Source organism: Oncorhynchus clarkii, chromosome 16, assembly GCF_045791955.1.
Source record: "Oncorhynchus clarkii lewisi isolate Uvic-CL-2024 chromosome 16, UVic_Ocla_1.0, whole genome shotgun sequence".
NCBI lineage: Eukaryota > Metazoa > Chordata > Actinopteri > Salmoniformes > Salmonidae > Oncorhynchus > Oncorhynchus clarkii.
This window is the reverse complement of record NC_092162.1, coordinates 40,219,906-40,234,757: the sequence shown is the minus strand read 5'-3', so window position 1 is coordinate 40,234,757 and position 14,852 is coordinate 40,219,906. Positions and strand designations below refer to the sequence as shown.

Below are 14,852 nucleotides of genomic sequence, written 5' to 3'. Positions count from 1 at the left end.
TATGAGGAAGCATCCCACTCAATTCCTGGAAGTGAAGCAAACTCTCTCTTCTCATGAGGTCAAAGGCTGAGAGGATGTGAGTCATTCACAATCCAGACAAACTCCACTGTGTGTGTGTGTGTGTGTGTGTGTGTGTGTGTGTGTGATCAAAAGACGAGACTTACTTCTTATCACTATATCAAACCCATGGTATCATCCCTCTTCAACTCCTTAAAAGGTCTGTATGTTTATCTGTATTCCGGGCCATTCTGTCTATCAATTAACCCATACCAAAACAATCCTCTATACCTTGTTGTACCTAGTCTAAGATGTTTAAGACACTGTTATTGTGCCATCTAATTTACCATGTGGTTAAACAGGACTGCTAAGCTTCAGATTGGTGTGGCACCAGGGTCTAGTCTACATCAGTGACACATCACTACAGTCTAATCCAAACCACATGATTTCCCTGCATGTGTAGGGAGGGGCTCTGTGTCCATGGAATTGAACGTAAACTGACACATAACTATGTCTATGGCATACAGTATTTTGAGAATACAAAGTTGTGTAACAGCTAAAAACCCAGTGTGGATCAGATTCAGGATTAATCACTCTGTCTTTACTTTGGGTGGTCTGTATGTCTTTGGAGCAAAGTTAATACCATTTTTGGATTTTCTATTCGTTTTTATTTCTATTCGTTTTTACATTTTGATTTGGAATTCAATTTAGTTTAATTTATTTTTCAGACTTGATTTACTCGGTTTTATTCAGTTTCGGTTTGATAAAAACATTTCTATTGAGTTTTTATATGATTTAGTTTTAGTCTTAGTGTTAGGGAATAAAAGTAGGGTTATGCATGGGAGGCTAGGAGCAATTTATGTGGTGTAGGCCTATAGCAGGGGTACTCCAGTACTATTTGAGATGGTCTGTCACACAAATGTCCTAAGTGGCAAATGTCTGGATGGATGTTGGCATTTATCGGCATAGTAACAAACCCACACACCTCGCAACCCATGCGACACCAAACTGTTCACACTTCTTGTTGGCACAGAGAAAAATGTGCAGTTTAAAATCTCCTTTTCTGCAATTCTACGTTATTCCATGAGCTAGCAGAAAATGTAGCCGTTTTAAATCTCATTTCCTGCAATTCTACTATTTGTAGATCAGTGATTCTACACCTCACTTTGCTCAAACTGATCCTCTCCAACAGACTCAATCCCTGATCATCTGAGGCTATAAAAATTGGGCAATTGTGACAGTTAAAGGGGAGAGACTATGAATTCAACCAGAGAAAAAAATCTCTTGAACAAAAGAGCACGTCAAAACCCCGCTGGGACACTCTTTGCAGACAACAATATATTCTGAAAGACCTGCAATTTAGCATCAGATTATAAACGGAAAGGCTTTGACAGACAGTCATCGGAAGAAAAAAACACAAACATAATGCTGTCTCAGAAGAATGCTTCTGCCTTAGAAGGTTGTAGAGGATAGGGCTGTTGCGCAACAACTCACTGCCTTCCTGAAGACAAACAATGTATACGAAATGCTTCAGTCTGGTTTTAGACCCCATCATAGCACTGAGACGGCACTTGTGAAGGTGGTAAATGACATTTTAATGGCATCGGACCGAGGCTCTGCATCTGTCCTCGTGCTCCTAGACCTTAGTGCTGCTTTTGATACCATCGATCACCACATTCTTTTGGAGAGATTGGAAACCCAAATTGGTCTACACGGACAAGTTCTGGCCTGGTTTAGATCTTATCTGTCGGAAAGATATCAGTTTGTCTCTGTGAATGGTTTGTCCTCTGACAAATCAACTGTAAATTTCGGTGTTCCTCAAGGTTCCGTTTTAGGACCACTATTGTTTTCACTATATATTTTACCTCTTGGGGATGTCATTCGAAAACATAATGTTAACTTTCACTGCTATGCGGATGACACACAGCTGTACATTTCAATTAAACATGGTGAAGCCCCAAAATTGCCCTTGCTAGAAGAATGTGTTTCAGACATAAGGAAGTGGATGGCTGCAAACTTTCTACTTTTAAACTCGGACAAAACAGAGATGCTTGTTCTAGGTCCCAAGAAACAAAGAGATCTTCTGTTGAATCTGACAATTAATCTTAATGGTTGTACAGTCGTCTCAAATAAAACTGTGAAGGACCTCGGCGTTACTCTGGACCCTGATCTCTCTTTTGAAGAACATATCAAGACCATTTCAAGGACAGCTTTTTTCCATCTACGTAACATTGCAAAAATCAGAAACTTTCTGTCCAAAAATGATGCAGAAAAATTAATCCATGCTTTTGTCACTTCCAGGTTAGACTACTGCAATGCTCTACTTTCCGGCTACCCGGATAAAGCACTAAATAAACTTCAGTTAGTGCTAAATACGGCTGCTAGAATCCTGACTAGAACCAAAAAATTTGATCATATTACTCCAGTGCTAGCCTCTCTACACTGGCTTCCTGTCAAAGCAAGGGCTGATTTCAAGGTTTTACTGCTAACCTACAAAGCATTACATGGGCTTGCTCCTACCTATCTCTCTGATTTGGTCCTGCCGTACATACCTACACGTACGCTACAGTCACAAGACGCAGGCCTCCTAATTGTCCCTAGAATTTTTAAGCAAACAGCTGGAGGCAGGGCTTTATCCTATAGAGCTCCATTTTTATGGAACGGTCTGCCTACCCATGTCAGAGACGCAAACTCGGTCTCAACCTTTAAGTCTCTACTGAAGACTCATCTCTTCAGTGGGTCATATGATTGAGTGTAGTCTGGCCCAGGAGTGGGAGGGTGAACGGAAAGGCTCTGGAGCAACGAACCGCCCTTGCTGTCTCTGCCTGGCCGGTTCCCCTCTTTCCACTGGGATTCTCTGCCTCTAACCCTATTACAGGGGCTGAGTCACTGGCTTTACTGGGGCTCTCTCATGCCGTCCCTGGAGGGGATGCGTCACCTGAGTGGGTTGAGTCACTGATGTGGTCATCCTGTCTGGGTTGGGTTGGCGCCCCCCCCCCCCCCCCTTGGGTTGTGCCGTGGCGGAGGTCTTTGTGGGCTATACTCAGCCTTGTCTCAGGATGGTAAGTTGGTGGTTGAAGATATCCCTCTAGTGTTGTGGGGGCTGTGCTTTGGCAAAGTGGGTGGGGTTATATCCTTCCTGTTTGGCCCTGTCCGGGGGTGTCCTCGGATGGGGCCACAGTGTCTCCTGACCCCTCCTGTCTCAGCCTCCAGTATTTATGCTGCAGTAGTTTATGTGTCGGGGGCTAGGGTCAGTTTGTTATATCTGGAGTACTTCTCCTGTCCTATTCGGTGTCCTGTGTGAATCTAAGTGTGCGTTCTCTAATTCTCTCCTTCTCTCTTTCTCTCTCTCGGAGGACCTGAGCCCTAGGACCATGCCCCAGGACTACCTGACATGATGACTCCTTGCTGTCCCCAGTCCACCTGGCTGTGCTGCTGCTCCAGTTTCAACTATTCTGCCTTATTATTATTCGACCAGGCTGGTCATTTATGAACATTTGAACATCTTGGCCATGTTCTGTTATAATCTCCACCCGGCACAGCCAGAAAAGGACTGGCCATCCCACATATGCTCTCTCTAATTCTCTCTTTCTTTCTCTCTCTCGGAGGACCTGAGCCATAGGACCATGCCCCAGGAATACCTGACATGATGACTCCTTGCTGTCCCCAGTCCACCTGACTGTGCTGCTGCTCCAGTTTCAACTATTCTGCCTTATTATTATTCGACCATGCTGGTCATTTATGAACATTTGAACATCTTGACCATGTTTTGTTATAATCTCCACCCGGCACAGCCAGAAGAGGACTGGCCACCCCACATAGCCTGGTTCCTCTCTAGGTTTCTTCCTAGGTTTTGGCCTTTCTAGGGAGTTTTTCCTAGCCACCGTGCTTCTACACCTGCATTGCTTGCTGTTTGGGGTTTTAGGCTGGGTTTCTGTACAGCACTTTGAGATATCAGCTGATGTACGAAGGGCTATATAAATAAATTTGATTTGATTTGATATGACGAAACAGTCTCATCCTTACATACCAAGACAATATCACTCAACAAAAATATTTCACAACGCATTCTTTTTCCTGTTCTTATTAACATATGGGTACGATTTATTTATTAAACCTTTATTTCATAACGACGGCCTAACAAATTGCAAAAGGCCTTCTGCGGGGACAAGGGCTGGGATTAAAAATAAACTTAAAAATATAGGACAAAACACACATCACGACAAGAGAGACCTAAAGACAACAACATAGTATGAGAGCAACACATGACAGACAATACAGCCGGGTAGCAACACAACATAACAAAACATGGTGATAAGCCTTTTTATATAAGAAAATGTAGAGGGGGAAATGTAGACTATTCTCAGAACATAAATTGCTAGCTTATTTTCATTCGCTATAGAAATAACAACGCAGCAATTTCTCCCACTCTGTTAGACTACATTATTTGGAGAGATGTGCTTCTCTGCCTCCACAAAGCGAGCGTAAAAGCGCAGGTACTCAGAATGATGTTCTGCTACTGTTGAGCAGTTCACTGCCTGTAAATACACTGTATCAGCCAGAACAACTTTAACGTCTTAACCCAGCTCTCCTACAAAATATATAGAACATTTTGGTATTTTGTGTCAGTGGATTTGTCTGTTATTATGGAGATGCTTTCTGGTTTTTTTTTGACCAGACTGCGCCTCCGTTCTTCACATGCGTATCAATGAATGCACTTCATTTACGTTTTTCCATGGATAGTGAATTAAAATTTTAACTTTGTACGAAAATGGCTGTGACTATGGCTGTGACTATAATCGAAGAGAATTATCTTGGTAGATAATGTGGTCGGCATTTGATTGTAAGGAATTCTAGGTCAGGGGAACAGAAGGACTTCCTGTATGTTGTTATGATCACAACATGAGTCGTTAATCATAAGGCATAGACCCCCGCCCTTCTTCTTACCAGAGAGTTGTTTGTTTCTGTCGGCGCAATGCGTGAAGAAACCGGGTGGCTGTACCGACTCTGACAACATATCCCAAATGAGCCATGTTTCCTTGAAACAGCAATGTTCGAACATCTAGCGGGAAGCCGTCCCAGAAGAGAGGAGGGTGTTATAGCAGCAAAGGAGGGACCAGCTCTATATTAATGCCCATGATTTTGGGATGAAATGTTCGATGAGCATGTGTCCGCATACTTTTGGTCATGTAGGGTATTCTCTACTGGAACTGCCACTCAATTCTCATCAACAACAACTCAGACTGGTGACCAACTGGGTGACAGCCTAGGCCATGAACGATCATCATCCTCCATAGCCAAACAGTAAACAACAACAGTAATAGAACTCATCACTGAATTTGCTCAAATACATGTTCAAGTTGCTCTTCAAAATATGACTTATTTTCTACTCTTTTGCAATTGGATGCAATTTTGTTAACTTACAAAAAGTATACAGGAGTAACCTAATCATTTACGAGTTAGCTAGCTGGCGTCATGAATGTCAACCAAGCAGCACTCACTTGACACGTGCTGGCTCTCAACAGTCCAGTGTGTGCAGCAACCACCCTCCACCCTGCAGGCAGCGCTACGTATCTAGCCATGCATGTCAGCACCGGCGAAGAAGTGTCATGAGAATTTTCAATCCCAATGATAATAACTATCAATCAATCAAGCTTTGACCAATCCCCGAGGTTAGTAAGACCATGGGTTTAATAATAATTAGTCAAAGACTCAGTTTATGCAAAACGATAGCACAGTTTATTCAGAGAAGGTTCTAAAGTCAAGAATACAAAAACATCCATTTTATAGCTGTGCACATATGCACATACATACACACAAACAGTAGGTGAGATTGATCCTTCTCCATAGTTCTCACCACTGTGTATCACTACCCAGCCGACAGTTCCATTCCCCCAAGATTAGGGAAACCTTGAGAAGTACTCCCTGTCCTCTCCCAAGTCTGTCAGAGGCCTTGCCAGGTTGGCTCCAACACAGTTTTAATTGTTCTTCGGTATTTTACGAGGCACACACAAGTTCAAATCCTAAGCTACGCCTTGCTCAGACAGTCTGTGTTTTTCCACTATACAGATACCTTGTTTAAACCTAATTCCGACTAAAACTACACACATCATCAGATTATAATTTTATGATTCTAATCAATTTCATACAGTTATAAGGTTTCAGAGTGGAATAATTTTATCATTATCTTTCAGCATATACATTATTTTATCAAGAGGATCCTAGGCTGTGTAGTATAAGATCTGGAAAGACAGAACGTGTGAATGTATGTTTAGAAATGAGGATGCTGTTGTTCGGTTTACAAAGAAATGGTATTGAAATTCAGTTCTATTGGATTCCTGTTCATACAGGAGTTAATGGAAATAATATGGAAGTTATAATAGCAACAACAACAAAAAGCAGTGGAAAATAATATTGTGGATATAGAGCCTGAATATATTGATATCAGTCACCTTGTCTTAGAGAGATTTACGTGGTAATCAAAACGTCAAGCCAGGGTAAGCCTACATGAAACACAGCCCTTATTTGAAGTGTTTCTAAAAATCCCCCATTGGAAAAAATGTATTGTAGAAAAACGATAGGAATTTTTTTGACAGCTAAGTTTTATGGGTATTATGACTCACACTGTGGCACTCTATACAGGTGCAGTTGGGTAGAGGGGAAATGAAAACCGATTATGAAAAATGGGTTAGATTGTTGGCAGAGACAATGGGATACAAGTAGTAAGGGCAGACATTTTGATGGTACAAGGAAATCTGAATCGGATAGTCATGAAATGGAAACAGAAGGGAGGAAGTTATGTTGTGTAGGATGGGATTAGGGCATATGGGAATGGGATTGAATTCCTCTTTGAAATTGATAGGGTACCATGGTACTGGAATGTGTAATGGCTGTATGGTAGAGGAAACGGTTGAACATGTATTATTATTTTGTGAAATGTATGATGCAGAAAGGGAGAGGCTGTTTGACAGGGTCAGAGAGGTCAGAGGGGAATGGGGATTGGGTGGTATTTTGGGAATAGTGAGGTTTGTAGGGAATTTTTGCATTTTGTTCGAAATCACAGGAAGCTACTGAGGGGAGGACGGCTCATAATAATAGCTGGAATAGAGGGAATGGAATGGCATCAAATTGATGTATTTGTCATCAACCTCCTGTGTTCGAAATTCAGGGTTAATTAAGATAATATTGTGGTATAGACAGTTGGTGACCGGCCTCACACTCCAGTACAGTAGGCGGCGGTGTATGCACCTGTCAGTTGGTTGTGATCCGCCAATAAAAACTCAAAGAAGACGAACATAGTACATTTGGAAGAGGGGAAGGAATGTCTCTCGTTTGATCAAATCTATTCAACAAGCTATAATGGATGCTGAAAGATGGTCGATTGACTGGGGGTTTTAAATTGTCGGTGGTGAAGTCTTGTTGTATGTTCTTCTCGAAGAAGAAAGTTGCTGATTGTGATAATATACAGTTGTTTCTGTATGGACAGCCTATGAGGAGGGTTTCTAAGTATAAATGTTTGGGTCTATTATTCAATGAGAGATATACATGGAAAGATCATGTTATAATTGTTGAAACCAAGTGTAAGAAGGTGGTGAATCTTATGCGCTCGGTCTCTGGTTATGAAGGCGGTGCTGACAGACAATCGTTGATGGATATTTATAGAGCTCTGATCAGGACGACAATTGATTACGGGTGTATAGTTTATGGAACAGCGGTGAAAACTTGGCTTCAGAGGCTGGACAGAATCCAGTATACAGCTTTAAGGATGTGTATTGGTGCATTTAAATTAACATCAGTACATTTCTTACGAGTGAAGGCAGGTGAGATGCTTTTGGACATATGGCGTAACAAATTGTCATTCGTTGTTGGGTTAGGTTGAAAGGCTGTGAGGTTGAGAATCCCACTGCTACTGCTCTAGACGACTGTTGGGAATATACTAGTAGGCAAGGCCGTGGTTTTGGTTGGACAGTTGGAAGCTTGTTGATGAGAGGGGTTTGAGGGAGATGGAGATTGTCCCTTCTGTGTTGATAGGGGATGTTCCTCCATGGTTACTCCCAGATCCTGTTGTTAATCTAACCTTGGTAGATATAAGGAAAGATTGGTCAGACGTTAGTGATGTAGGGAAACTGGTTGAAGTTTTATGCTTTTTTCCCCACTTTTCACAGATGGATCCAATAACCCAGATAGTGGGCACACAGGAGCAGGCGTTTACATTCCTGAATTTGATGTGCAGATATGTAGAAGACTAACAGATGGACTGTCCGTATACTCAGTTGAAGTGTTTCGCGACACTAGTTGCCCTCCAGTGGGTACAACCTGTTAGAATTATAATATGCTCAGATTCTCTGTCTGTATTGAGTTGTTTATCATCTTGTAAATCTAATAGGAGTGACCTACTATTGGAGGTATGAATGTTATGGAAAATTGATAGACTGGGTGTAGTAGTGAGAATGTTTTGAGTCCCAGCACATTTGGGTGTGGGAGGGAATGAAATTGTAGACCAGTTAGCCAAAAGAGCTTTGAAACAAGATATAATTGATATTAATGTTCCACTGGGTTGAGGTGAGGCCAAATGTAAGATCAGAGACATTTTGATAGATGTGTGGCAGAAGAGATGGGACTCTGAGTCCAAGGGCCAGCATTTATATGCCTTCCAAAGAAAGGTCGGTGGACCAAGATTCAAAGGTAAGATTAGGAAGAAAGAGGTGGTGTTTGCTCGATTGTGCTTAGGACATTGTACATTGAACTCGTCATTACATCTGGTTGGCAGCATGTGAATGGTTTGTGTCTGGAGTGTATGCTCGATGAAACGGTGGAGAATGTGTCGCTATATTGTTGTAAGTATGTTGAAGAGAGGGAAAGATTGAAGTTTAGGGTCATTGAGGTTGGACGGGGTGGGGGGGGGGGGGGGGGGTGGAAGGGATTTGATGGATGGGGGAGGGTCAATTAGAGGTTAGTAGGGCTCTTTTTTTACTTTTTCAGAAGTACTGAGTTAGGTAGGAGGATTTAGAAATGTTATAAACTGTGATTGACCACGCACTCCAGCACAGTAGGTGGCGGCATGCTTCTTTAACATTTGTTTGCAGACCGCCATTATATCATAGAATACGAAGATAATAGTAGTCACTACAGGGGTCTTCTGGTGGTCCAAACACTTAAAAGACACACCCTCGTCTTATGCCCTTGGGGGAATCCCTGTCGCCATCTTGGAGGGTGGTCCAAATGATTAGCCAAGCAAGGGAAGTTTGCAACGTAAGCCCCTCAGCCCTCGTTTTTAGTCGGCTGGGTAGAGTGAAGTCTGTTAGGATCACGAGAGGCGGGCTGGCTTAGATATTTTTGTGCTCCTGAGGATCAAAAGAAATGTGTGTTGGGTCTCACCTGATTTGATAAGTTTGAAGTGTTGCGTGTATCTCTTAGGAACAACAGAGCACCCATCAAGGAGGTTATATCTGGCGTCTCGTGGGAAGTAGATGTTGAAGAGATTAAAAATATTATTGGAGTGATTGATCCACGTCGGATTAATTGCGTGGTGAATGAAGAAAAAGTGATGTCTATCTGTTCTTTTGTTTTTTGATATGCAGTCTCTCCCTAATCAAGTGCAGTTAGGGTATATTAACTACAGTGTCAGAGCATTTATCCCAAGACCAATGCAGTGTGATCATTGTAAAGCTTTTGGCCACGTGTCAAGTGTTTGCAAAGGGAGAAGCCGAGATATCCAAGTTGTGGAAAATATCATGTGTTATTAAAATGATTAAAATGTAACACGCTGCAATTGTGGTGGGAACCATGAAGCCACATCTTTCAAATGCCCACAAGGATGAAAGAGAATGAGGTGGCCAAAGTCAGGGCATATCGTATGCAGCTGCTGTTAAAAGGGTTGCAGACTGCAGGGGTTGCCTTTCATCAGCAGGATCCTGACATTTTAAAAGTTAAGGTGGATTTTGTGGCCTTTATAGCTATGGTGATAAATGGTACTGCAAAGGTGGCGAGAAGGTCCAGGAAGATAGAAATCATTGTGGAAGCAGTGGAGCGGTTGCTGGGGCTGAAAGATTTCTCTGCAAGGGAGTTACATGGAATATTGTCACAAGGCCCTAGAGCCTGAGAAGGGAGATATGGAGAATTGAAGGAAGAAGTAGGAGTTTTGTTTTGCTAATGTACTATTTTTTATTTGGGTGGATTAAGTTAGTTTCCCTATCACGTCTGGGTTTTCCTTTTACCTTGTTTTGGTTTCAACCCGTCCAGTTGGTGGCGACAGTAGACCCTTTTGGGTTGTAGCCCGCCATCAAACCCACAGAAGAAGAGGCTTCTGGTGTGTTCAAACGTTTCTGGTAAGAAGTTGCATACGATTTTATCATGATAAAATAAAAACATTCAGCTAATTATGTTTTGGTTCTGTGCGTTAAAAATGCATTTAGCTCGAGTTAAAGATAGTGGGGCGACTTCCTGCTTACAGACATCAACAAAACTCTGCATTATTTAGTTATGGGCATTTCGAGTCTTTTCGATGAGTAACGTTAGCCGACTAGGCGCATTCAAATGTTACTCAGAACATGGACATTTCAGACTTGCCAGCTGGTTGTAGTTATACAAGTGCCCTGTTCAAGCAGTTAGCAAGTAGGATATTTCCGAGTTTCCTAGTTCTGACTAGCACCTGCACCCAAATAATAGCCCACAATTACACAGACAATGTGTGTAATTGCAGTTTGGCGCCGAAGTAATTTGGGAGCCGAAATCAGTAAATGCTTGAAAATCTACCTCGATCCATGAACAAATGTAATCTTAATTTAAAGCCAAAAAAGTAGCCTACCATTATCAGATCGTCACGTTCAAACGTTTACCTGGCCAAATTAGCAGTATGCAAATCAGGCAGCCAAACGCTTCAAGGGAGGGCACAGTTGACAACTTCAAATAACATTTTAATTGTCACATGCTTCGTAAACAACAGGTGTAGACAAACAGTGAAACGCTTACTTACCTTCCCAACAATGCAGAGGAAAAAGTGAAAGTAGAAAAATGATAAAACCCAGGAATAAATATACAGAACAGAAATATAAACGCAACAATTAAAACAATTTTACTGAGTTCATATAAAGAAATCAGTCAATTGAAATAAATATGTTCGGCCCTAATCTATGGATTTCACATGACTGGGCATGGATGTGGGCCTGGGAGGGCATAGGCCCACCCACTTGGGAGCCAGGGCCTCCCAGTGGGGAACCAGGCCCAGCCAATTAGAATGTGTTTTTCACAACACAAGGTTTTTATTACAGACAGAAATACTCCTCAGTTTTGTCAGCTGTCCGTGTGGCTGGTCTAAGACGATCCCGCAGGTCAAGAAGCTCAATGTGGAGGTCCTGGGCTGGCGTGATTACATGTGGTCTGCGGTTGCGAGGCCGGTTGGACGTACTGCCTAATTCTCTAAAACAACACAGGCGGTTTATGGTAGAGAATTGAACATTCAATTCAGCAGTTCTGGTGGACATTCCTGTAGTCAGTATGCCAATTGCACGCGACCTCAACTTCAGACATTGTGTTGTGACACAACTGCACATTTTAGTGGCCTTTTATTGTCCCCAGCACCTGTGTAATGATCATGCTGTTTAATCAGCTTCTTGATATGCCACACCTGTTATGTGGATGAATTATTTTGGTAATGGAGAAATGCTCCCTCACAGGGATGTAAACACGTGTCATTTCTGTCCGCTTTTATTTCAATTCATGAAACATGTTGCGTTTTATATTTTTGTTCAGTATAATAACACAAGTAATGAAGACACAATCTCTAAGTATATAACTTTGACGATAAGTTTCCAATTTAATTAAATCAAACTATAGGCCTACATTCGATGGGAATGAATGCCAGTTTGCATAACAGCTTTAATTTGCAGATTTAATGATAGCTACTGTAATGCATCATTTTCTCAGGTCCAGCGATAGAAGGGGATAGCTAGCTGATCATGGCTGAAGAAGAACCCCTAGGTGGCGCCCAGCAGGTACTGCGTCGTCTGAAGCCCAAGTTGATCGATACTCTAAGTGCAGACCCTGCCTTTGTGCTGCAGCATGCAGACTCCCTCAGCCTACTGGCCCGGCATGAGTACAAGCAGGTCAAAGCCCTCACTGACCCATCAAAACAGGCCCAGGACCTTCTGGACCATGTGATCAACAAAGGACCCACTGCTGCAGAGCAGCTTCTGCAGCTCCTGACGGGCAAAGAAATGCAGGATACGTTTCCCAACCTTCTGTTCCTCAAGGAACTGCCAGTGAATGATCAAAGAGCTGCAGGTGAAAAAGGTACAGGTACTGTACACATCTCTTTAGACTTACCCGGGGGGTGGTGTCGCCCCTCTATATTACCATATTTACTGTACTGAAAAATGATGCCGTTTTTAAATAATGTATTTTTTTTATATATTTTTTTTAGGGGGAAATGAAGTTACCAGAAAGAGAGGACAAACATTTGAGTCCGAAGAGAACCTTCCTGCTAAACAGACCTGCAAGGATGGTGAGTTGACCCTCTTGAAACAAGGGAATATAGGGTATAATTGAACGTTATAATGTTGACTGTCTAGTGACAGTCTGTCTGGTGTTTCGTTTTGGACCCTTCTGTTGCTGAGCAGGCTCTAAGATGGTGGTGGAGAAGGATCTGATGCGTGTGGCTCGAAATATCGGTCGCTCCTGGAGGGCAATTGGTACAGGGGCCCTAGACATCCCCTCTGTCAAGCTGGATCAGATCCTGGAGGACTATCCACACAGCCATGTGGACCGTGTGTTCGCCATGCTGCGCTACTGGAGCACACTGAAACGGCAGGAGGCCACGGCGGCCAATCTCCACTCCCTGCTCAGCCAGGGCGACTGGGCCCTGCCGCCAGACAGCATAGACTTTCTCCTGGACCCCATCTTAGACCCGTAGCAGTCTGGCCTTACTACTAACCCTTAGCTACTATTGCATAATTTCCACTGCAGGGATTTACCACAGTGCTTGGCCTCAGACTTTAGTGTTTCCATGGTTGAGGTTTAGTGGGAAGAGGTTGTAACCGGTGGGATGTAAAACCCAGGTCTTCTGCATGGTAACTCAACGTCTTTACCATTATGCCAGGAGGAAATCCTCATGGTCAGACTGGGTGACAATTTGTCTTACTTTTATTTTTTTATATTTTTTTACCAGATCAGCTTTAAAAATATAGATCTTTTATACATTTGTTTTGCATCATCTTTTGTTTTGTTGCTTATTTCTTTGTAAAAAATATATATACACTACCGTTCAAAAGTTTAGGGTTACTCAGAAATGTCCTTGTTTTTGAAAGAAAATCATTTTTTTTCGTCCATTTGTCCAGAAATACAGTGTAGATATTGTTAAGGTTGTAAATTACTATTGTAGCTGGAAACGGCAGATTTCTTTATGGAATATCTACATGGGCGTACAGACGCCCATTATCAGCAACCATCACTCCTGTGTTCCAATGGCACATTGTGTTTGCTAATCCAAGTTTATAATTTTAAAAGGCTAATTGATCATTAGAAAACCCTTTTGCAATTATGTTAGCACAGCTGTAAACTGTTGTTCTGATTAAAGAAGCAATAAAACTGTCCTTTAGACTAGTTGAGTATCTATCTGGAGCATCAGTTTAATACTTTTTTGCTGATTCCATGTGTTATTTCATAGTGTTGGTGTCTTCACTATTACTCTACAATGTTAAAATAAAGAAAAAACCTTGAATGAGTAGGTGTGGCCAAACTTTTGACTGGTTCAGTGTGTGTATGTGTGTTATAACATTTTTGTAGTTATATGTATAGTTATTTTTTTCTCAGGCAGGGCTACTCTATTACAGGTACATTAGCCAATGAGTCATATCCAATGCTAATGGTATAAAGCCTAAGACGTTTGTGTTTCCATGGATGAGGTCCCCCCCCCCCCCCCCCACACACACACACACACACAAATTGTGCTGGCACCAGACACTCTACTTGCCTGTCTCACTCTTTCCTGACCCTTTAATGTGGATTTTAATCTCATTTTCATTTTATGGGGGGTCCACGTTCAAAATAGATTACATTATATATTCCACTATGTGTACTGATGACCTTTGTGATTTCATGTAGTTATTGTTTCACTCTGGTCAGGTCATTTTACTCACCCTTGAACCATAAACCTAGTAATGACATGGTCAAGCTCAACACTGCATTTTCATGCATGGTAAGAATATGGACTTTGTACTGTAGACTTCATTCTTAAGGGTCTGGTGCTATCTATGTGGTGTTCATTGTGAACAAGATGTCAGTTTCTGAGATTTGCACAGATGACCATTTACGACATAGACCTACTGTATTGTATATCCAGTTCCAAGGTATGTTTGAAATGTTTTGTACAACTTAATCTTATGGTTTGTTCTTTAACCATTTTAACAGCCACAGTCTAAGATGTTTATTGCCATAGGAGATTTATTCAAATGAATCCTGTTGCTCTCTGGAAATCGTTTTCTTCGAGTACGTTACTACAGAGTACAGAGATATAAATCAAGTGCTATTTGCATATTAAATTGTCATGGGATGCATTTACTCAATTGTTTACCAATATTTTATGGTATGCACATCACATTTACAGACTGAGGCTTTTTAAGCCATGCGTCAACTAGTGAGATTCTGGAACCTGGTATGGCGTTCCTCTCGCAATAGCTGGAGGAATCTGAGTGTTGTTTCGGAGCGAGGTGATATGGAATGTTTGTGTTTGATGGGGGCGAGGGTGTACATCCGTATTGTGCAGGGTTTTCAACCTGTGACTCAATATCTACGATATATTGATGTTTCCTTCTGAACATTTTGATGTAAAATAAAAACATTGACCAGTAGTGCAAAAA

At 41.9% G+C, this 14,852-nt stretch overlaps 1 protein-coding gene across 2 annotated transcripts; it reads left to right on the top strand.

Annotated features, from left to right (window-relative positions):
* Positions 1–10,281: 10,281 nt before the first annotated feature.
* On the top strand, positions 10,282–14,852 carry LOC139367603 (uncharacterized). 2 transcript variants are annotated; one of them, XM_071105864.1, is made up of 4 exons: positions 10,282–10,325; positions 11,923–12,294; positions 12,419–12,499; positions 12,615–14,852. In XM_071105864.1, the coding sequence occupies exons 2-4, from the start codon at positions 11,955–11,957 to the stop codon at positions 12,905–12,907; spliced, it is 714 nt and encodes a 237-aa protein (XP_070961965.1). In that variant the 5' UTR covers positions 10,282–10,325; positions 11,923–11,954; the 3' UTR covers positions 12,908–14,852. The 2 variants fall into 2 exon arrangements, with proteins under 2 accessions (XP_070961965.1, XP_070961966.1); XM_071105865.1 differs by having other exon boundaries at positions 10,287–10,325; positions 11,923–12,288.